General features: G+C 39.6%; 1 protein-coding gene across 1 annotated transcript in view; it reads right to left on the reverse strand.

Annotated features, from left to right (window-relative positions):
- DPYD (dihydropyrimidine dehydrogenase) overlaps positions 1 to 24,242 on the reverse strand; it is a 564,598-nt gene that overhangs the window by 129,972 nt on the left and 410,384 nt on the right. The window contains exons 15-16 of the mRNA XM_065409369.1: positions 14,637 to 14,705; positions 8,267 to 8,350 (exon numbers count right to left, since the gene is read on the reverse strand). Of these exons, the coding sequence (XP_065265441.1) occupies positions 8,267 to 8,350; positions 14,637 to 14,705 (153 nt within the window). The remainder of the gene's footprint in view (positions 1 to 8,266; positions 8,351 to 14,636; positions 14,706 to 24,242) is intronic.

The raw sequence follows: 24,242 nt of genomic DNA on the forward strand, positions 1-24,242 counted from the left end.
GATAATATGGGGAAAACAATAACTTTAACAAGGTCTTCTGGATTGAAATGTGAGCACTATCACTTTCAGTGCTGAGGTGGGTTTATCATTGGTATTAACTGTTGTCAAACTATAATTACTACAGGACTAAGCTAAGATGAATGATGAACATGGGAAAAATACTGTAGTTTTAAAAATGACACACTGTACCTGGTGGTCTATATATTTACTATTATATAAACATTGAAGGGCTACATTCCTACTGTTCTGAGGAAGTCAGCACAGTAGCACTACATAATGAATGATGAAGTTTCTGTTGACATTCTTAACAGTATCAATAGGCCTTACCAAATTCACAGCCATGAAAAATACATCATGGACTGTGAAATCTGGTCTTTTCTGTGCTTTTATCCTATGCTATACAGATTTCATGGGGGAGACCAGAGTTTCTCAAATTAGGGGTCCTGACGCAAAAGAGAGTTGCAGGGGGTTGCATGGTTATTTTAGGGGGGTCGCAGTATTACCATTCTTACTTCTGCACTGACTTCGGAGCTGTGGGTGGCCAGAGAGCGGCAGCTGTTGGCCGGATGCCCAGCTCTGAAGACGGTGCCCTGACAGAAGCAGAGCAGAAGTAAATGTGGCAATACCATGCCATGCCACCCTTACTTCTGTGCTGCTGCCTTCAGAGCTGGGTGGCTGGAGAGTCGTGGCAGCTGACTGAGGGCCCAGCTCTTCAGGCAGCAGTGCAGAATTAAGGGTGGCAATACCATACCATGCCATCCTTACTTCTGCACTGCTGCTGGTGGCGGCACTGCCTTCAGAGCTGGGCTCCTGGCCAGCAGCCACCACTCTGCAGCTGCCCAATTCTGAAGGCAGTGCTGCTGCCAGCAGCAGTGCAAAAGTAAGGGTAGCAGTACTGCAACCCTCCCTACAATAGCTTTGTGACCACCCCACAATTCCATTTGGGGTCTGAACCCCTACAATTACAACACGGTGACATTTCAGATTTAAATAGCTGAAATCATGAAATTTACGATTTTTAAAATCCTATAACCATAAAATTGACCAAAATGGACTGTGAATTTGGTAGGGCCTTAAGTATAAACAGACTCCGATATATTTGTAAATTGTTATAAAAGAAATACAAACTAAAACTTTATTACCATTAACCAGTGTTAATAAATGAAATTGAAATTTAATACATGCTTTAAGTAACATATTGGCAGCAATACAGATGCCTCTTAAAATTACTCTCTGGCAAAGTAAACTATTAAGGTGTCAGAATGTCTTCATTAATGGCTTGGAATTAACATCACATAAAAAGCTGAGTGTCATAATGCAGTATAAACAAATGGCCATTTTTAGGCCAAACTCGCCTCCTTGTTCTCTAAATAAACCTGGAAATATTTCTTAAAATTTACTGAGGTGTAAAACAATAGAGGTGGCAGAGGGTGGGCAATAAATAGGGCAGAGAAAAATGGAACCAGTTTCCAGATTTCTAGACTTGGCCCAATTCCCACAAATTGTACAGACTGAAACGAGGAGCAAATGTAGACAGTGTGATTAACATTTAAGAAGAAAAACACACCAACTATATCACATTTAAGACAGATAAAATACATATATACTTTCCTAGCATTATCTTTCCATGTAAGCAAGCAACTGCTGTAGTTATCCCAAGGATATTATGCAATCATGAATGAGAAGGGAGGAAGCCCATAGGACAATCTCTCTGTTAAGATGTGGCCTGTGCTATGAAGAAAGTTTAAGAACTTCTGATTGACGGAATGAATAGGATAGCTCTACGGTCTCAAGCTCCACCTCGTTGTTTTCCCTGAGAGCATCCCAGCTCCTTTTTAAGATTCATAGTCTCACTTGGCTCAACTGCATCTACTTACTTCCCACCTGGGAGTGCCTCTGAAAACACCTATTGGGATTTAACTCAGAATACTCCATGGCACTGTCTGGCTTAATAAGGTGTCCCCCATGGAGTACCACATGGGAATGTTACATTTTGGATAAGGGGCCCCTTTGGTGTACCACTGAAAGACCTGTGAGTCTTATCACAATAGTACCCCGTTAGTCAGTCCTTACTTCAGCAAACCTCATCGGAAGTCAATACAAATTTGCCTGAACTAGGTCCAAAACACTGAGGAAGAACTTCAAAATTTTGCTTTGTGTATATATATATTTTGTCTAAAGAACTTAAATTGTGTTCTGGTCTCTCACAGCTGCTACTCTGAGGCAGTTAAATAAAGCCAAATATCTATTTAAATGAAAGTAGTAAGATTAAACATTTTAAAAAATCCATATTGTATGGAGAACAGAGAAATGCTATTAATATGCAAACATATATGTATATGTAATGTAATCTTATTGGTTTACAGAGCCAAACTCCTCTGAGGAGTGTCACAAATCCACATGATAGCCATGTGTGCTCAAATTTTGCATTTGGTTCTCTGATTTTACACTAGTTGAAAGATATGTAAAAACTCATGTAGGCAGACAGCTCCCTACTGACTACACTTCTAAGCAGCTTCACATGCATACATTATTCCAGCCAGCTAAGGTTGGAAGTAATTTATGCTCAAAAATGAGCTTGAAATCTGTCTATTTCTGTTTCCATGGGAAGCCCTTCAGGGTTCTCTCTGACCAAATGACACCCCTTATGAGACTGTGGAATGACACATTAAGATAATCCACAAATATATAACTTGTTCCCATAATGAGATATGCAGTGCAGATTTTCAGACAGAATTTGGCTAATCAACAAGTCAGATATGGTTATTGCAGATGTTTGTTGTTGCTTTTGACCAAATACACATTGTAAAAAAACCTATAACAGCTGTTACTGTTTTGCTGTGATAGACTTGGAACCTTTTATAAATTTAAATCTCTCTTTTTTTAATCATAACTTTGAGAACTGACCACTGTACATACTTTTAATAACAAGTATGGTGTGTAATATAGGCAATGAAGGATATTGATACCATGTTCCAAGAAATAATATTTTGTATATACTATATCTGGTGGAACTGTAATCCTGAGAATCAACTGAAGTGTGTAAATAGTCCCATTGAAATTGTTATGACTCCTTTTGTATACCAGGTCAAGGGTTTAAAAATAAAACTTTATAGTTAACTTGCCTCATTGTACTTAGATTCTGGATTATTTTAGGTTCATCTGAAGATGCAGGAGTAATCTATTGGGCATCTATTGGATTTGCACCCCCCCCCCCGAAAATAGATAGATAGATAGATAGATAGATAGATAGATAGATAGATAGATAGATAGATAGATAGATAGATAGATAAAAACTACATTGAAGTGGCAAAGTCAAGCACTCACAAAAGTTAGGAAATGCTAGAGTTAAAGGTGGCAGTGCCAAGCTTTGTTCAGACCCCTTGTGCATATACACTGTGATAGTCTTTAACGACATGATCCTATACTGTTTTTCTCACAGGATTCCTGCCTGCATTCAAGTCAGGCAGCTTCCTTCTCCACACTGCCTGAGAATCACCACCCTGCACTTTAAGCAAGGGTGGGGTTTGTCTGGCTGGCCGAGAGAAGAGGGCAATGCTTTCTGGCTTGGGGGGAGGAGGGGAGACGTAAAACTGCTGGAAAAGCAGTCAGCGTGGTAGATGACTCACCACCTAGGACTGAGGGGTTTAAAAAGGTCAGCCTGGGCCTGGACCCGCCCCTCATCACTCGAAGCAGGCCAGGCAGCACCCACCCTCCCTCCCTCTTTAGGTCAGAAATATGCCTGCTGTTTAGCTATATCTGCTGTGGGCATTACGCTAGCCACCCCGCTAAGGGGAGCTGGGAAGGAATTTTTCTGTTATCACCATATTGGCCAGCTGCAGTTGGGGTTTTTTCACCTTCCTCGCAGCAGGTTCAGGTGGGCTCTGTTCATGCATAGACTGACGGGTGGTATAGTGGATGTTCGGTGCAGGTACTCCATAAATTAAGGCACAAAAGAACGGATACATGGCTTGGAAAGGAAATTAAGGAGAGGTGTTTGGTAATTGCGCGAGCTGGGGCAGTTGGGGACTCCTCTGATTGCTACAGCAGGGAGCCAACCCCGCATCATTATAGTCCACGTTAACCCCTCCTACAAGTGGGGGTGGTTGGTAAGGTCCTGGCAAGGGAATTGCTGGAGGGACCTGGTGGAAGCCCCGCCCTGGAATTGGCGGATCCCGGCAGTGGATCTACTGGAAGGACAGAAAGGTGTGTATAGGAGGCGGGGGGGCTGGAAAAAGCACTCCCCCCCCCGGTGAATTGTGGGGGTTTTCACCTGCACTGCACATTTTATCCGCCGGGTTAGTCCCAGACATCTAATAATAAAGTACAGTTCTGCGGTGACCTAGAATCCTACTTTCGACGTCTCCGACTCAAAGAATATTTCCAACATACCTCTGAACAGCATACTAACCCACAGAATCCCCCCTACCAGCACTACAAACAAAAGGATTCTGCGTGGACTCCTCCGGACGGTCGAAACAACAGACTGGATTTCTACATAGATTGCTTCTGTCAACGTGCAAAGGCTGAAATTGTGGATAAGCAACATCACTTGCCCCATAACCTCAGCCATGCTGAACACAACGCCATCTACAGCCTCAGAAACAACCCTGACATCATTATCAAAAAGGCTGACAAAGGAGGTGCTGTCGTCATCATGAATAAATTGGAATATGACCAAGAGGCTGCTAGACAGCTCTCTAACACCACATTCTACAGGCCATTATCCTCTGATCCCACTGAGGATTACCTAAAGAAACTACACCATCTGCTAAAAAAACTCCCTGACAAAGCACAGGAACAAATCTGTACAGACACATGCCTAGAACCCCAACCAGGGACATTCTATTTGCTACCCAAGATCCATAAACCTGGAAATCCTGGACGCCCCATCATCTCAGGCATTGGCACCCTAACATCAGGCTTGTCTGGTTATGTGGACTCTCTCCTCAGACCCTACGCTACCAGCACTCCTAGCTATCTTCGAGATACTACTGACTTCCTGAGGAAACTAGAATCCATCGGTGATCTTCCAGAAAACACCATCCTGGCCACTATGGACGTAGAAGCCCTCTACACCAATATTCCACACACAGATGGACTACAAGCTATCAGGAACAGTATCCCCGATAATGTCACAGCTAACCTGGTGGCTGAACTCTGTGACTTTGTCCTCACCCACAACTATTTCACATTTGGGGACAATATATACCTTCAAGTCAGCGGCACTGCTATGGGTACCCGCATGGCCCCACAGTATGCCAACATTTTTATGGCTGACTTAGAACAACGCTTCCTTAGCTCTCGTCCCCTAACGCCCCTACTCTACTTGCGCTACATTGATGACATCTTCATCATCTGGACCCATGGAAAAGAAGCCCTTGAGGAATTCCACCATGATTTCAATAATTTCCATCCCACCATCAACCTCAGCCTAGATCAATCCACACAAGCGGTCCATTTCCTGGACACTACTGTGCTAATAAGCGATGGTCACATAAATACCACCCTGTACCGGAAACCTACTGACCGCTACACTTACCTACATGCCTCCAGCTTCCATCCAGGACACACCACACGATCCATTGTCTACAGCCAAGCTCTAAGATATAACCGCATTTGCTCCAATCCCTCAGATAGAGACAAGCACCTACAAGATCTCTATCAAGCATTCTTAAAACTACAATACCCACCTGCTGAAGTGAAAAAACAGATTGACAGAGCCAGACGAGTACCCAGAAGTCACCTCCTACAAGACAGGGCCAACAAAGAAAATAGCAGAACACCACTAGCTGTCACCTTCAGCCCCCAACTAAAACCTCTCCAGCGCATCATCAGAGATCTACAACCTATCCTGAAAGATGATCCTTTACTCTCACAGATCTTGGGAGACAGACCTGTCCTCGCTTACAGACAACCCCCCAACCTAAAGCAAATACTCACCAGCAACCACGCATCACTGAACAAAAACACTGACCCAGGAACCTATCCTTGTAACAAAGCCCGATGCCAACTCTGTCCACATATCTATTCAAGTGACACCATCATAGGGCCTAATCACATCAGCCATACCATCTGTGGCTCGTTCACCTGCACATCTACCAATGTGATATATGCCATCATGTGCCAGCAATGCCCCTCTGCCATGTACATAGGCCAAACCGGACAGTCTCTACGCAAAAGAATTAATGGACACAAATCTGACATCAGGAATCATAATACTCAAAAACCAGTGGGAGAACACTTTAACCTGTCTGGCCATTCTTTGACAGACCTGCGGGTGGCTATCTTAAAACAGAAAAACTTCAAAAACAGACTCCAACGAGAGACTGCTGAGCTGGAATTGATATGCAAACTAGACACAATCAACTCAGGGCTAAATAGGGATTGGGAATGGCTGAGCCATTACAAACATTGAATCTATCTCCCCTTGTAAGTATTTTCACACTTGCTTCTTATCAAACTGTCTGTACTGAGCCATCTTGATTATCACTTCAAAAGTTTTTTTCCTCTTACTTAATTGGCCTCTCAGAGTTGGTAAGACAACTCCCACCTGTTCATGCTCTCTGTATGTGTGTGTATATATATCTCCTCAATATATGGTTCACTCTATATGCATCCGAAGAAGTGGGTTGTAGCCCACGAAAGCTTATGCTCTAATAAATTTGTTAGTCTCTAAGGTGCCACAAGTACTCCTGTTATTTTTGCGGATACAGACTAACACGGCTGCTACTCTGAAAATAATAAAGTTGCGGCCTGATTAAACCCATATCTAATGTCTCCTGTCAGCATATCCAGACAACCAGCAGGGGAAGAACTGAGAGCATAGAAGAGACTGTTTCTCTGCTCTTAGTTCTGGTGGCCAGTGCCACAGCAGCCTGCACCAATGATTGCAGGTAAAGTCTGGCTCAGCATCTGTAGTCCTTGGCTGGAGCGCACTCTGTTCAGAGGGAATCTTTGGAGAATTTATGTGCGAAACTCTAAAAAGTCCCTACTGCGCATGTGCAAACTGAGATTTTTCAAAGGCTTATAACTTGGCCAAATTTGAGCAGTTTCCCCAGAAAACAGCATAGGCACATTTCTAACACAAAACAATCCTTCTTCCCCCACCTCCACTACATTTCAGGCCCTTACTCCAATGCATGGAGGTGGTAGAGCTTCTCAATGAAATGGATATAAGAATTTTTTTAAACAAGGGCAAAACAACATTGTCCCTTAATCTCACTTTCAACAACTACTGAATCATTTTTGCTGAACATTTCTAAAATAATTCAGCCTGACACAAACTCCTGACAAGGAAAATTTCAGCCCAAATGGTTAAATTTTTGCAAAGTTATAAGTAGCCCTGGCAGATTTTTTTAAAATAATTTTGATGGATAATATCAATGTTTTTTTGTATTATTTTTATCCATTTAAATGTTCAGTTGCAATAAATTATGCAGAAATCAGACAATAGTTATTTAATAACAGATGTTGAGATTCAAAAAGTTAAAGCTTTATAACTATTAAGACACAAATTGTTAACATCACGTGTCAAAATATACCAAGTAAATATCCTTAAATCAAACTCTAATAAGTTCTCAAGCAGCATTTTTCTTATTTTGCCTATCTGTACATTTCAATTATTGATGGAAACATTTTTTTATGTGTATGGTGACACTTACCAACATTTTGACATTTACCAACATTTACTGATAAAAATGTAATCCTTCCAAACCTAATTAAGTTCTGAAAGAGGGTTTTATAATGAAAAGTGTTGGACAACCTTAGCTCTAGGTGGTACCACCAACCCCACCAATAATAAATATAGTTCAAATTCTTTTGCAATTTCCAAAACACAATTAAGGAATTAGGATCATATGCTAAAAATTGTATAATACTATTTGGGTTATGTTCCCTGTACCATAAAACCACTATGAATTTAAACCGTTTGCACTAAGTAGTTCCAGAAGATATGGATCAACATTAATTAATAAGTAAAGACATTGCACTGAAAAATCAGCAAATTCTCTGACTTCTACAAACTATTTGTTTTAATATTGTTTTCTTTCAAACACAAACATATTTTTGTCCTCAATAAAACTAAACACTCTGTGTAATCTCAGCTTCTGTCACTTTCTCCTTTTTAAGCACTCTAAATATTTAAACAAGGTAGACCTGAAAATCTCAAGTCAGTAATCTTCTCCGTATGTCTTTGCCCCTGAGGTATAACTATTAATGCACTAGCACAGCATTGACATGAAAGAGATAGCTATTAAAGTCCTACCTGCCCACAGGCCAGGCCCATGCCTCTCTCCCCCATGCCATGAGGACATGATAAATTTAACTCCAGGGCATCTGCACCGGAAGCCTGTAAGACATGCACATACACATACACAAGTTAATCATAAATATTATACTCTTACATTCAGGTACTTTTGGAACTTGACACAGATCACTCATGTTAAATGTAAGATTTTTTTTTCTGTCAACCTTTTTTCTTTTGGTGTTTAATAATAAATAAATATAAGCTAGAGTTGAGCTAGAGTTGTTTGGAAATATCTATCAGTCACTTAAGGGGAGAGACCATTATGAGAGGGTACTGTCGTTTTCTGAGGAAAAATCAGAAATTCAAAGTAAAGACTAAATTTATAAAGGAAAAATAAAGCAAATATTTTACTTAAATATAAATATTTAAGGACACTTCAAAACCCATTTTTTTAGATTGTTTACTCATGTTGAAATGTGATTTTTATATTTTAAATTTTCAGGTTGCTGGGCTTAGAAAAATGGGTGGGATATTAGAATTTTTCTTTATGAGGGTGGGACAAAAATCAGGAGTAGCTCTGGTATTATGAAAACCACAACAGCTGTAAGAAATAAGACTCAATAAACCAGATTTTTACATTTGAATTGGACTGAAGATGCATATATACAAAGATGATAGCTAATAGAGTACTTTATAGGGTGGCCTTTTAAATCAAGTTCAAAGAAATTTTTACTTCTACAAGTGTATCAGCATAGAAAGCTTACACCTCAAAGGGTTTGGCTTGGCTCAGATAACAAACACTCTAACATTTGGATGCTTGTCTGAATTCTACTGAAGCCTCTTGGGTCTGCAAAATTAGTTGGGAAACTGTATGATAACAGGTTTCCTTGTGGCATTTCAATACTTCTGCTGCTGTTCCCAGCTGGAACCTGGACATGAAGTGGAATGAGAGGATGCATAATAATGAAAGTAAAGTTAACCAAACTTCAAATGTTAAAAAACACTGTGTTTAAGTTTGAGATATGCTGAAATTCAGGACGGAGCTCTTATTTTATCGTAACCAGTTTGCCCATCTGTATAACTTACTAAAACTGAAGAGGGACTAAAGGATCCATCATGATTAAATGAGCCATGCCCAGAAGAACTTTATTCAAAATTCAGCAAGAGTGTAGGGAAGTCACAATTCTGAAAAATGAAATCCATTATTTTCAGCTGAAGAAACTATTTATGCAGTTCTCAGTCTCAGCAACTCAGAACCTCTGCTCAGGTGCTGATAACTGCAGGAAAACCATCAGGAAAACTTCATTTTCTCTTGTTCAATTCCACTACCGTACAGCCTCTTTGCAGAAGAGTTTTGAACTTTTGTCCACAGGCAGAACATCATTGCTAAATTGGTTCTTCGTATTTGCCACCATGTGTCTGTTTGAGATTAACAGGGAGATTAATAGCTTTTAACTCTGATTTTATGTCACAGGGATACTTTAGCCCTGGAGCAGCATCTGGCAAATCAAAACAAAAACATACCATTAAATTACTGTGCTTCACTTCCTACTGTGTGGTTGTTAGGGAATCCCCCACAACAACCATACTGAGCCCTATTGTGCACTACTTATACATTGCTATTGTGAGAGATGCAGTGTATCTTTTCCACTGTCATGTATGCGCCTGTATATGTGACATACATTCAGCTTCCTGGCTTGCATCTCCGACACAGAAGCCCCTTAAATTTTGGGAGGAGCAGTTCTGAATACCTGTTTCCTCCTCAAGGTAAAAGTATATGGTGAGAGGCCATGCAGAACCAACCAAAATCCCAAGGGAATGAACCTATTCAGATAGCAGTATAAGATTTAAAGTGGTCATCCCAACCCTTTAAAAATAAAAATTTAGGTGTTGGGGCCTTGTGACAGCTGAAGAATAGGTAGGGACTCTGGGAGGGATAGGAGATGGAGGATAGTCCCTTGGTCTTTTGGATTTGTTGAAAGAGAACCTACAATTAGTGTAGAAAAACCTTAAATAAGCCTCTTAGCCTGAGCTATTTGAAGTTATATGTGCAACAAACAAATTGTGAATAACATCACTATGACCTTAGGCAACCCGGTGTTCACACGCTACACACAACTGCAATGAGTTTTGCACAAAATATGTGTTGTGAGGTATCACTTGAAAATTAACACTACACTGGTCAATAATATCATTGTAAAGTATGTGTAACAATGTTGCATATGAAATTATGTATACTCACTAATATTATGGTTTAAAGTCTATGACTAAAAGGTGTTTAAACCAGGCACATCATGGGGAGTTGATAAACAGGGTTTCTGCAGACAAAGGAAAGAGGCCAATTTGTATTGGAGGAAGAGAGAGTTTTCATAGTAGCATCTACCAATGGGGGAGGAACCAGCATGGAGCTCATGGCTCCTTTACTTAGCATGAGCTAATGAACTTTATCTGTGGCTACCCTTCAGAAGAATACATTTCAAAGGTTCACTGAACTATAAACAGAGGGGAGTGAACCCCTAGGTTATCCATCACTTTAAGGAGACAAAGAAACAAAGACATTTGATCTCTGTGATGGGTCCTGGCCAGACCAGCCAGTAAAAAGCTGGAAAGAAACTTTGATTGAGAGAAAAACCATCTTGATCTTGCTAGATTACATTTTATACTTCTAGATGCTTTTTTCACTTTTATTTGCTCTTCCTTTATTTCTTTTACTTGGTATCTCTTAATCCATGATCTGTTGTTAACAAACTTGTTTTGCTTCCATTGTAAGTCATCAGTGCTGGCTAAACTCAGTAAAGTGTGTGATTTTAGTAAGCTGATAGGTTGGAATATTATACAGCAGGGATAGGCAAACAACAGCCCACGGGCTGGATCCGGCCCATCAGCCATTTTAATCCGGCCCTTGAGCTCCTGCTGGGGAGTGGGGTCTGGGGCTTGCCCCGCTCTGGCGCTCCAGCCGGGGAGCAGGGTCGGGGTCTGCTCCATGCAGCTCCCGGAAGCAGCGGCATGGCCCCCCTCTGGCTTTTACACGCTCCAATGGCCCCGCTCCAATGGTCTCCTCTGGTGCTCCAATGGGAGCTGCAGGGCTGGCATCTGTGGATGGGGCAGAGTGCAGAGCCGCCTGGCCACACCTCTGCGTAGGAGCCGGAGAAGGGACATTCCGATGCTTCCGGGAGCCGCTTGAGGTAAGCGCTGCCTGTACCCCTAAGCCTCTCCCCATTCCCCAACCTCCTGCCCCAGCCCTGATCCCCCTCCCACCCTCTGAACTCCTCAATCCCAGCCCAGAGCACCCTCCTGTACCCTGAACTCCTCATTTCTGGCCCCAGCCTGGAGCCCGCACCCCCAACTAGAGCCCTCACCCCCACCGCAATTTTGTGAGCTTCATGTCCCGCCATACAATTTCTTTTCCCAGATGTGGTCCTCGGGCCAAAAAGTTTGCCCACCCCTGTTATACAGTCTCTGTAGAGGTAGTGAACCTATACTTTTTCTGTAAGAGTCCAGTGAGAGGGTCTGGACCCTGCAGGAAGATGATGTGGGGCAAGTTTGGGGCTCGAAAGGTACTAAGGTCAGCCTGCAAGAAGTATCCAAGTGGACAAAGCCAGGGTGAAACTTGTGGGCTGCTGGCTGGCTGTTTGGGTCACATTTCTGAACCAAAGTTGTACAGTCACAAGACACCCAGGATTACAAAGCAGACATTGACCGAACCCCTTAGTAGCCTGGATCAACCCCAAAATGTCTCAATCACTAAAATGATCTATTTATAAAGATTATACCCGGCTCATGTTTTGTGTTGGCATGGAGAGGTGTTTAGTAGTTCAGTTTGCAACCTCTTCTCTATGCCTCAGACCTGGTAATTTTGAAAACTTTGTTGGAATCAACCCTCTATAAACATTGAAATGGCGGTTAAACTAACTTTATGCATAATCTGTTCATCAGAAAAAGCAGATGTCTGCTTCCATTGATTAGTAGGAAGAAGGGAAGATACTTAAAGATTTTTAGAAGAAATATATAATAGAAAGATGAAAACGTGAAAAATCACGAAGTGATATTTATACTAAGCTACAAGGAAATTAAAAGGTCAGACACTATTTAAAAAATGTTCTTCTTCAAAATAAATCAACCAAATTCCCTCTTTGAGTTGATACTCTGAAATGCTCCAAAAGGAGACACTAGCCACTGCACATTTAGACAAGAAGTCAGAAAGAAGTTCAGTAGTTGCTGGTACACACAGATAACTCCTGTGCTTCGAAGACTAATCACGAAAGTTAGTGGTAAACATTTCCCAACTGCAGAAGTGGATTCCATAACTGTATACTCTGTACAATTGCTTGCATCAGGGCATAGCGTTTGTTGTTGACCTCAGAAATAAAAATAATTAAAGAGTAGAGAACAAGAAAAAGCCTATGGAAGACCCAATTAAGAATAAATAATATTTCCCAAAATACCTTATCTCTAAGGTAATTAGCAGAAATTAAAAATAAAAAAAATACTGACAGATCCAATGACAGCAAATGAAAAGATTTCATCTTCTCCTCACCAAGTTACTCTGGCAGAGAGCTCAAGACACAGTATCCATTCCCTTTGTCTTGTACTTGCCCCAAAACTAGAATTCTGTTCTGTATTTACATTTTTTCTTATTGAACTGGAGTAACTTTTGCCTGCTGTGCGACAAGTTTCAGCAGCTTTGAATGAATGTGATCATGAGAAAAGCTATCCATCATTTTCATGAGCCTTCCACTTCCTAGTCAGCTCTGCAACTTGTGACTATGAAGCTGTTGTTACTTTTGTTATTGGCTTCCATGACAAGCTGACCTTTAACATGAATAGGTCGGTCTCCTGTGGAGACAGAATTCACAACCTTCTGGGGTTTATGCACTCTGGAAGGCCACATTTATTATCTTCTGGATAGGGCCTTAAATATGGTACAGAAATATTACTGCATTTTATTATTAATTATGCTAGGTGCTTTCCAAGCTGCGGACATTAAGAATTACTTTGAGTATGTAAGTTACATCACACTTTACAAAATATATTTATCCAACAACTCCATCGTTTCCAAAGTGCTACTGCTAATACAACTGCAGATTCAAAATGTGTCTTTTTTTTTCAAATTGATAGCAATTACAGATAAAAGAACACTAAGCATTTTTGCCTTATAGAAAAGAAAGAAGAGGAGTAAGCGGCATGATAAAGCCATTCATCATAGTCAGTTTAAAAGTGGTAAAGCTCATGTCAAGCATGGATTCCGCAAAAGATTTCATGGTCAATTAAGTAAATACAGGTATAAAATGGACCTAGTGTTGAAGATCACAAAGCCAATTACTGATAATGTTTAATTTCACTTCCCTAAATCCCCAAAGTGATTTTTTTTTCCTCATAGGTTTAAAATGACCAAAGGAAATAGAGAAGCATCATTCCAGATCACTCTAAGAGGCTTTAGAAGGCTTTGTGAAGAAAAATCAATTATATACATAGATATATACATATATGCACACACACACATATATATACACTCATAAATATATGCACTCCCCCAATTATTTATGTGTGTGGTATTTATAATGTAATGAATTCTGAACTAAAGCTAAGAATAAGGACTAGCTAATTGTTTTTTCTTCACAAAGGGCATTAAAGCTTCTAACATTGATTTGGAAATACACCTCTCTATTTCCTGTGGACATTGTAAACCTTTGAGGAACAAAATATGTTTCATATTTAAAAAATATGCTGTCTTAATCAAGTATTTCTTATGATATTCACCATGGACATAAATATTTTTAATAGCTTTTTTTCCTTCAAATTGAAATACAAATTTCAGGCGTATGGTTGGTTGTTTGCATTTATGCAAGATTGGATTTATATTACAGAAAACCTGCTGACTGCTATTATATAAAATGGCTTTCTTTGCTATCATTTTTGCAAGTCTGTATTAAAACTAGAATAGCATTAAATGAGCCTTTTATACTTTAAATATTCAAGAGTTTTATATTCAAAATTTCTTCTGGTGCTGTCAAACTAGTGTGCCTGTAGGCAAGGTAAGATCAAGTTAGGCTCTCAAAGGTAGAATTAAATTTTATCAGGGCATTCATCATAATATACAGTTTGCTTAAAATGCAAATAAAAAGTATGTGGATTCAGAGACTAAAGGCTTTTCAGGTAGTGTGTAAAAATCCAAGGGACAGGCTTTTATGGAATAGATGTTCTTTACATTTACATTTCCTTCATTTTAATGAAAACACAGAATAAACAAATTATGATGGACATGCTTTAAATGTTCATTTTTTACTTTGAATTTATTTCTTCTGTAGAGTTTCTTATTGCAGCTCTTTATTTAAGAAAAATAAAAACAAGACATAAGAGATGAGGAAACATATTAAGGAACAATTACCTCAGCCATTTTTGAAAGTTCAGTCCAGTCATCCTTGTTGTAGCTGCACATGATACTGGCAATTACAATCTGAAAAGAAAAAAACATCCAATAATTTGTAAGCTGCTGTACACGTGAATTATACCTACTATGTATAGTGACACAGAATCCTGTTGTACTTCCAACCAGTAACTATTATAGCACCGTATCTGCACATTGAAGGCAAAAAAGATCCACAGATTATCAATGTTTTCAGTATTAAAAAACAATTATTCAGCAAAGCTGGCAATACTACACAACCTTAATTTTACAGTAGTTTACATTGTCATCAATATATAGAGCCCAATTCTGCTCCCAAACAGTCGATGAGAACAGAAGCAAGCCTAGGCACTGTATCTAACAGGTGCATTACTGAACCTAGCTGTTTACTGGGGACAAAACTGTAATTTTAATAGTTTATTACTACTTACTATATCAACAGTATTCTAGGCACTTTACAGATAGGTAAGAAGACATGTCTCTGCTCCAAAGAGTTAACAATCTAGATTGGCAGCACAGAAAAACAAAACTCCCATTGATGTTAATGACGCTAGGATTTGACCTGGGGGGGTGGGAGGGATGTAACACTGACATTCACTATATGTCTGAGTAGCTCCACCAAATATCTAATGTCTTCTAATCTCTAGTTTAATGCCCCCATTAGGGGAAGAGATGGGATAGCAGGCCATTCGGAGTAAGTTTGTTTTAATGAGGGAATGGCAGTAGGGAAGAGTGTTACTCATGCATAAAGTTACAAAAAGGGTTAAATCTTTGCAAGATTGGGGTCTAATTTATTGTTCACGTGCACCTCCTGGCAATTTTCAGTGCTATTGTTTCCAGGTTTCTCCCGCTAAGATTATTCACATTCTTTTCCCTGAAGATGATTTAGCTTTCATTTTTCCAAGGTGAATTTCATTTATTATTTTCTGGCCATTGTTGCAGTCTCTCAAGGTCTTTGTCTGTTATTTCTCTTACCTGCCTGTTGTTCTCTACACCTCTCAGTTTTTGTATCTGTGAATGTAATTAAGTGCTGATTATCTCAGCTTCCAGATCATTAAAGGTTTTAAATAAAACTGGATCTAATATGTCATCTCTGATACTCCGTCTAGATACCTCTCTCCAACTCAATACATTGTTGATATGGGCCTTCGGCCAATTTCCAATTTATGTGACAGTACCCAGTGAACTGAGACTAGAAGACAGCATCTGCCCTGGACTGCCAGACCTTAGGAGACTCCATCATATACTTTGAGGGACATCAGAAGAATGAGGGTGTCATATTTTCTGCTGGCATAAATCACTGAAGTCAATGGACATTCTGTCTCTCTCCAGTAGCCTCTCTTATAGCCCTTACACCAGCAGAGAATTTAGCCCAAGAGATCCTACAGAGGGCAGAAATAAAGGAAGAGGTTAGAAGGAAAAAAAAACAGAATTGAAGGGATGTCCCTAGCCTTCTGGCAAACAGAGGCTAGGGACACCATCCCTGCCCATCCTGGCTAATAGTCATTGATGGATCTATCCTCCATGAATTTATCTAGTTCCCTCTGTGCAAATTTTATGGTTGGAAAATATGTGGAAGATGAGATATTTAAACTCTCCAGGGAAGTGGGTGAAAGGGGCAGGAGAAATGATGAGCATGGTTCCAGGGAAAATAAAAGGAGTTGCCCAAAGAACAATTTAACTGCCAAAAGCAGTTTCATGCTTTTATAAAAAGAAATGTGAAATATAAATCTCTCTTTTTCTTCAATAAAAATGAAAAATTGCATTGTTCTAAAGAGTTGTTTTTGTTTTTTTCTTGGCAAAATAAAAGATTTTGAAGTACTATATTTCTCCTATTAATATATTAAATGTATATATCTTTAGTTGTATACCTACTAGCATAAATATAAAAACAAACAAATTATTGATTAAACATGTGCAGTCACTGTTGGTGTGTTTTATTGCACCCCTTAAAGTATATGAGAGGAATAATATGTCAATTCTGTTAATGACATTCCTTTATAACACATTTAAAAAAAATAATCTTTTTTTAGTTACAGGACAGGAAGTTCTATGGCCTGTATTATTCCGGAGATTAGACTAGATGATCACAATTGTCCTTTCTGGTACTGAAATCTATGAACTCTATTTCATAAGCATTTAAGTTATCTTGGAATACTCAAGATGACTTAAGTGCTTATAAAACAAACATCAACAATAATAAATACTTTTTAACAAGGCAGTTTTTTGTATTAAATATCCAAGAGCATCAAAAGTTGAAGCTCATTGTGTTTCATACTTCATTATCAAAACTAAGTTTAGGAAAGTATGTATATATTCAGAAATTGAAGGGTAAAGAACTATATAAAATGCTGCACTGGCTGGATGCTGCCCAAGAACCCATGACTAAGACAGAAAGATACCCTGACAACATTCTGGAGTCACAATCTGAAGTACATTGGAAATCTAGGAAACAATTCAAGTTCAACTTAAACCATTATTTTTTTTAAGCAGGAAAAAGCTATAGAGCAACAAAGGTGAATAAGTATAATTATAAGTAGATGAGTTAGATTTCCTCAAGTGTTATTAATGAAGTTTGAAAATTCTACTGGGAGTATACGAAGGAGGAGGAACAAGATATGTGGTGTTTCAAGGAGCTGTTAATTAAGAAAACATAGAATCATAGAAGACTAGGGTTGAAAGAGACCTCTGGAGGTCACCTAGTCCAACCCCCTGCTCAAAGCAGGACCAACCCCAACTAAATCATCCCAGCCAGGGCTTTGTCAAGCTGGGCCTTAAAAACCTCTAAGGATGGAGATTCCACCACCTCCCTAGGTAACCCATTTCAGTGCTTCACCACCCTCCTAGTGAAATAGTTTTTCTTAATATCCAAGCTAGACCTCCCCCACTTCAACTTGAGACCATTGCTCCTTGTTCTGTCATCTGACACCACTGAGAACAGCCTAGCTCCATCCTCTTTGGAACCCCCCTTCAGGTAGTTGAAGGCTGCTATCAAATACCCCCTCACTCTTCTCTTCTGCAGACTAAATAAACCCAGTTCCCTCAGCCTCTCCTCGTAAGTCATGTGCCCCAGCCCCCTAATCATTTTCGTTGCCCTCCGCTGGACTCTCTCCAATTTGTCCACATCCTTTCTTTAGTGGGGGAGGGCTCAAAACTGGACGCAGTATTCCAGATGTGGCCTCACCAGTGCCGAATAGAGGGAACATGTTTATTAAATATTGATTAATGTTAGTATTCACATTTAAAATTATGTATGTACCTGTGTCTAACGTAGTGGATCATGGTAACAATAATATAGTTGAAAGCAGAAATTGCATTTCCACTGTAAATGTTCATGTGAAAAATATGATGAGAAAGTTTGAAAAATAATATTTTTGTTTTATTCTCTCTCTTTCCTAATGTTCTCTTACAACTTGAAATTAAAACTGATTTTCCTATTTCAAACCCAATCCTCCACTTTTGTAAACAGTCCTTACTCAAGGGACTACTCCCTCAGATGAGACTGGGACAAATAATATGAGAGCTACTCTTGTAGGTAATGATTTATCCTTTTTCATTTGATAAATATTGCTTTTTCTGCATTTCTAATAGAGCTCAGTTTTGTTTACATCTTTCTTTCATTCAACAGCATCAATTATACTAGTGCAGCTCTGGGAACAGGGTTCATTACTTAATTTGTGTTCCTTCTACTAGCTTTTTCACAAAAAAGCCTGTGTAGTTAGGCTAATTTCACTTGATATCAATAACAAAATCATGTTTTAATAGCCAGGTAGGGCACTTTGGTGATGTCAGAGGCATGTATTAATGCCTAACAACACAGGGCTGAGAATTTATCAAGAAAATGCAGAGTAAAACCCATACACTTATTATATACAATGGATGGAAAATAAGGGAAGCAAAAAGGACAAAGGGTAAAAATCATTCCCTTCATTTTTTAGCGTAAAATAATATACCCATTAATTGCAAATTTCTGGATCCTCTCCCCCGTTATAGCACTCTATAGACTACTGGCCTCTAAAATGCCAGTTTGAAAAAGTATATGAACCTACAGAGCAATTTCCCACAAACATATCCTTAGAATTTAAGCATCCAATGACAATTTTCAAAAAATTTGTAAAGGTAGAGTGATGTGCAGCCTAGACCTTGTCTCCCAAGGACCAATTCAGAATGAATTTTTATATTTGACTCCTGTCAGGAGTCCAGAAAAGATAATTTATAATAGAAATACAGAGAAAACTTTAATTCTGATTATTTGAACAATGGTTTTGAGATAAATCTTAGGCCAAATCTTGCTCACTTTACTTACATAAGTAGTCTATTGACTGACCAATAGAGCATGCAATAAAGCTACTGCTAAAATGTAACATCTTGTAAATGAATGTGGGCTAAATTGTGGCTTTACCATAAACCCTGAATAAGGAGCAGCATGTGGTTGTGCTGACTTAGAAGCAGTCTAGAGAACCAGTCATGACTGTATCACAATCTGATGCCCAGTTCACCCCTTGGTCCAGAACAGAAGTGCCAGCCCTGTATTGGGCACAGATTACTTTCCTCTTTGCACCAGCTAACTACATTGGCCAGCATGTTTATGTGCGTGTGTGGGAGGTGAGGTGTAGCATAGCCTACTCCCCTCCCACCCATGCTGGAGGCGGGAGGAGTGGCCCCATAGAAACTGCTTTCCCCCACACTACTCCCCGTGATATGAGTAGTCCAGGCAGAGGAGTAAATGTATTCCTTACTCCCTGAGCGGGCACACGGGCGAGTGACAATCTCTCCCTGTGCTTACAAGGATGAACAATTTTACTAAGAAAAAGTTTGTGAACTTAAGTCAGACTGCACGTTTAGAACAGGCTGCATTAGGGACGGGATTTTCTTGATTATTCATGCAGCAAAAGGCCCGGAAAGAAAACTTTTTTTTTTTGCACTATAATCTGCCATTCGGATCAGGAATTGTAAGATGAATACTAGGTTCTTTAACTACAGTACAAAAACCTCCATTTTGCACAGTTCTGTAACTAATGCATTAGTAGTTGTTTTACTTAAAAGGATACTGTCAAGGTACTTCTCCTAACCTTTAACATATTTTTCCTTACTGTTTATAATAACCCTCTAAAAGCTTGATACAGAAACCTCTTTCCTTCATAAATATTTCTTCCCTTCCCTATGCGTATGTGATTGCATCATGAATTTTGTGATTTTGGTTTTTAATTTTTAAGTAAAAGGAACATGGAAATATTTGTGGCCTTTTACCCCCTAACACACAGAATTCATTATAAAGACTTTCTAAACAAAAAGAAAAAAGATTGGACCTATTTTGGGTCTACCCATCTTGACCATTTCTAATTAAAAATAGGCCATTTTAAAGCTTTATCTGGAGTATTCAAGAGGTATAGATTAGTTCACACAATTTCTCCAGTTACTGCTCTGGAAGGAAGAGGGGAAGCCTCAGTAGATTCAAAGGTTCTGACAGGTCTCTAGATAGTTGGATTTTAAGATGAACATTCCTATATTCAATACAGTAGCTATCTCAGACAGATCCCAGTCCTATCTATCTTCAATAATCATACTTATGATTCTCCCTCCGCTAGCCCTATCCCTTTTCTCTTCTTAGAATATTCTCCCAATCCTATAGACATTCTCCCCATACTCAAGAAACAACAGCCACCCTACCCATAATTGATTTTTCTTCATTCCCATCCCTCTTTATCCCTAGGATTATCCTCGATTAACCCGAGTGTTATGAAAGTTCTGCACCAAGTTCCATTTAAAAACTGCTGCTGGCTTTAACCTGTGCTATTACTCCATACTCTGCACCAAACAATGCATTCTGAAGTACTTTTGAAAATCTCCATGAACAGAAAGAAACTGTGGGTATTTTCACTTTGAGAAATTTCTACTGAAGGCTGTAAAACTAGGAAGAAGCTGCAGGGAGGTAGAAGAATTAGGTTTGTAATAGTTGCCTATTTGAAAAGGAGAGTTCACTAACTTGACTAAGATATGGAAGAGGAAGAATGGCTCGATGGGCAGGGAGAACAGAGATTGGTAGATAGAAAAAGTATGTAATGTATATATGAGGTTATTCTGAGTTTATCTAAACTTCAGAAATGAATTGCATTTGGTTTGGATAAACAGGAAGAGCACAATCCTGGAAAGTCGCGATTAGTTCCAAACCATTTTGCCCATCCTAAACCAATAAAACATAGCTTAGGCCCTAGACTGATTTGGTCTGGAGAAATTGAGCCCAACTGCTCCCAAAGAGAACTCCTTCATTTCAAAGAATTTACCCTGTAAGAAGAGGAACAGACAAACTGCAGGAATAGGCTTTGTAAATTATTAACAAAAATCACAGGTTGGGGTGATCTTTCAGAAAGCAGTGAGAAAATGGGGTGGTGTTCATCACCCATGAAGGCTTGGTAAGACAGGGCAAACTGTTATCAACTGGATCTTAATCTCAGAGCGAAATTCACCACTATACAGAGGCCAGAACAAGGGCTACGTGGCACTCAAATCTAACCTTCGTCCTGTTTCACCCAGACACAGTAAGCATTCCCATTCCCATCTAGCACATTTCATGAAAGCACTTACAAATGCAGCAGGATGATGGCTGTTCAACGAAAATAGTTTACCACATGCTATATTTTTCAGTTATTATAAGCAAATGCCTCAGTCCTTACTTAAAAACAAAAAAGGCCAACCAAAGTTTATTGTAACTTTGTATCAGATAAAAGAATGAATGCACACTGCAGGCCGTAGGCCATATTCCGCCCTATTTTGTGGCACTCCAGTGGCATAAAGTGGTAGCAAAGGGGGCAGGTTCCTTTGGTTGTATAGAACTGATGTAATGACTTTATGCTAGCCTACCTCTGTACCCTCAAGTCTAGGAAGCATGTCAGGAGCCATTCTTTGCCAGAGTAATGACTCATGGAGGGCCACTGCAAGCTAGTGCAACTCAGAACATTCCGTAGTTGCTCTAAGTTTCACCAAGTACCAGTGTCAGAATTGTGGCAGTGAAAAGGTGCTGTAGAGATGTGGCTAGAGCAGCGCCCCCTTGTGGACCTTCCAGATGCCCTGATGAGATCATGGGGGGAAGAGGGGAGAGAAGAAGTCTCTATCTCCAGTGTCCATTGCGGTGGGCCCTGGTCCACCAGCTAATTGTCCCTTCAGTCCTATTCTCTTCTGCAGGGCTGGAGGGGCTTAGCCCTGAAATGCTCTAAAACAAAAAGCAAACCCAACTCAATACTGGGCCTCCCACCAGTCTTCCTGTGAGGCATCCCTGCCCTTTCCTTTGGGCTCAGGTCCCAAACAGTCTCTTACTTGTGTGTCACTTGCTCCTTGGGGTCTAACTGCTCCTCCCCAGTGGATGCTCCAGCTAGCAGGCCCATATCTCCACAATTTGGCGAGCAAAGCTCCCTTTAGGCAAAGATGCAGAGCTCTAGCTTCCTTCCTGGATAGTCAGCCCTGAACTTAGCCAGGCTCTCTCCTTTTATTCCCCACTCCAGGCTTGGCACTGGCTGCAGGTATACCAGTGGTGGGGCTAGCTGGGCCAATAGGCCCTCCTTAACACCTTCTCTGCTGGTGTGGGGCCTCTCTGCCCCATTATAGGTGCCTTAAAACCATTTTTCCCTTATGAATTTGGCCCATTAAACTCAAGGTTTTTTCCCCCAAGCTGCTGTGAACTCTTCAGGTATAGCTCATCACTATCAGATGTTAGCAATTTGGCAAAGATTTGTCAGACTATTATGCTGCTTCCTATTATGATGTCTTATTTGCTCTGCGGAAGCATCTAAGAACACCACTCATAGACCAGAATCCCATTGTGCTACGTGCTGTACAAACATAGAAGAAAAAGACAGTCCCTGCCCTAAGGTGCTTACTATCAAAGCATATGGCAAGAGACAACAAGTAAATACAGACAGACAAGTGGGAGCACAAAATGAAACAATGAGACAGTAAATAAATAATTGCAGTTTCCTACTCCCAAATCATTGATTTGGATAATTTTTTTTACTCTCCACCTTGCCTCTTCATCAGGCTCTTGGAATCCCACCTGTTTCCATCTGGTGTACACAATTCTTTTGTGCACAGCTGCATGGAATCTTACACTCTGAATTGCTAGTTTATACAATGAAAAAGTTTCTAAAATACATCTCACCAGAAAGAATATTCTGTTTATAATAAATATTACACACACACACACACACTTAAATGTACAGTAGTGAAAAATAATCAGCACACAAAAGATGTGTTCTTGTTAAAAACTTTTAGGAGCCAGTTAAAATGTGTTGCCTTGTAGACCTGCCCAGGTTTTTATTTTACTTTGCTTTTTCATTGCAGTTTTTGATTGGTTGCAGAACTGAAATAAAAATAAGCTTCTTATTAAAAACTACCTAGAATAGCAAATCCCATGCAATAAGAGAGTTAACAATTGTAAACCCTGTCATGTCTCTGAGAAGCAGAGGAATTATCTTGTTATCAATTTAATAATGGAACATTGAAGTAAATGATGCCATCCACTGACACCAGTAACACTCTCTCTCCTGGGAAATTCATGTCTGTAGGAACTGTCAATCTAGATGGATATGGACATATTAAACATTGTACCTTCAGTCCATAAATCTATTCTTTCTATGCTGCCTTAATAAAAAGATTCTGCATGGTGATAAAGACAAGCAATGCAGAATGTCTTGACATTACTGACCTACACTCCTCCTATTTAAAAAAAATCTTCCAGAGAGTGGATATTAAATAATTTAACAATCTCTAACTTTCCCTTGTTTTTCCTCATATCTTGTATTTAAAATATCTTCAAGAGATTTTATGTCAATAAAGACTGAATAATTACATGAAGATGCAAATAGCGACTAATGCTGTATTTATTATCCAGCTTTCTTTGTTTAGAAAGCTAGCTGCCTACATTCCTATCTTTGCTTTATATCTTCTCCACTGGTTTTTCAAACTAAAGTGGAAATAATATACAGTATATCTAAAAAAACAAAAACAAAAACTCACACACGGAGCGGGGAGGGGGATATTTCAAAGAACAAAAAGGGCCACATCTGAGGCTAAACTGAAATGTTTATTTTCAAAGCAGGAAAAAATTGATCCTGTGACAATGTTCAGTTATGATGACTCCAGTTCTATTACATCAAATGACAGATGTAGATTTAATCAGATTACTGATGGATGTCGGTGAGGTAGACTGGGATATAACTCCAAATTAAGGCACATAGTCGCTAAGATCCAATGTAAGTCCTCAGGCAAATGAAAACCAGGAGTTGGAGACAAGCCAATTTCTCAAGAAAATAATAAAATGTTGTTGCTTTCGCTGCAACAGGAAGCTAAACAGACCACATCTGATGAGCTGTCACCTGATATAATAGACCAGTAGCTTGATTTCTAGAGATGTTCTCCACCCACAATTCCCCTTGAAATCAGTCAGAGTTGTGGGAGCACTACACAAATGAGGAAGGCCCAAAACACAGGTTCCATGTAGTGCTTATTGTAGACACGATAGTGATAGGTGCAAGTGACAAAACAATATCAGTGAATAAATCTGGCAGCCACAGCAACACAGGAATCCAGTGAATT

The sequence above is a fragment of the Emys orbicularis genome, chromosome 8 (assembly GCF_028017835.1).
Source record: "Emys orbicularis isolate rEmyOrb1 chromosome 8, rEmyOrb1.hap1, whole genome shotgun sequence".
NCBI lineage: Eukaryota > Metazoa > Chordata > Testudines > Emydidae > Emys > Emys orbicularis.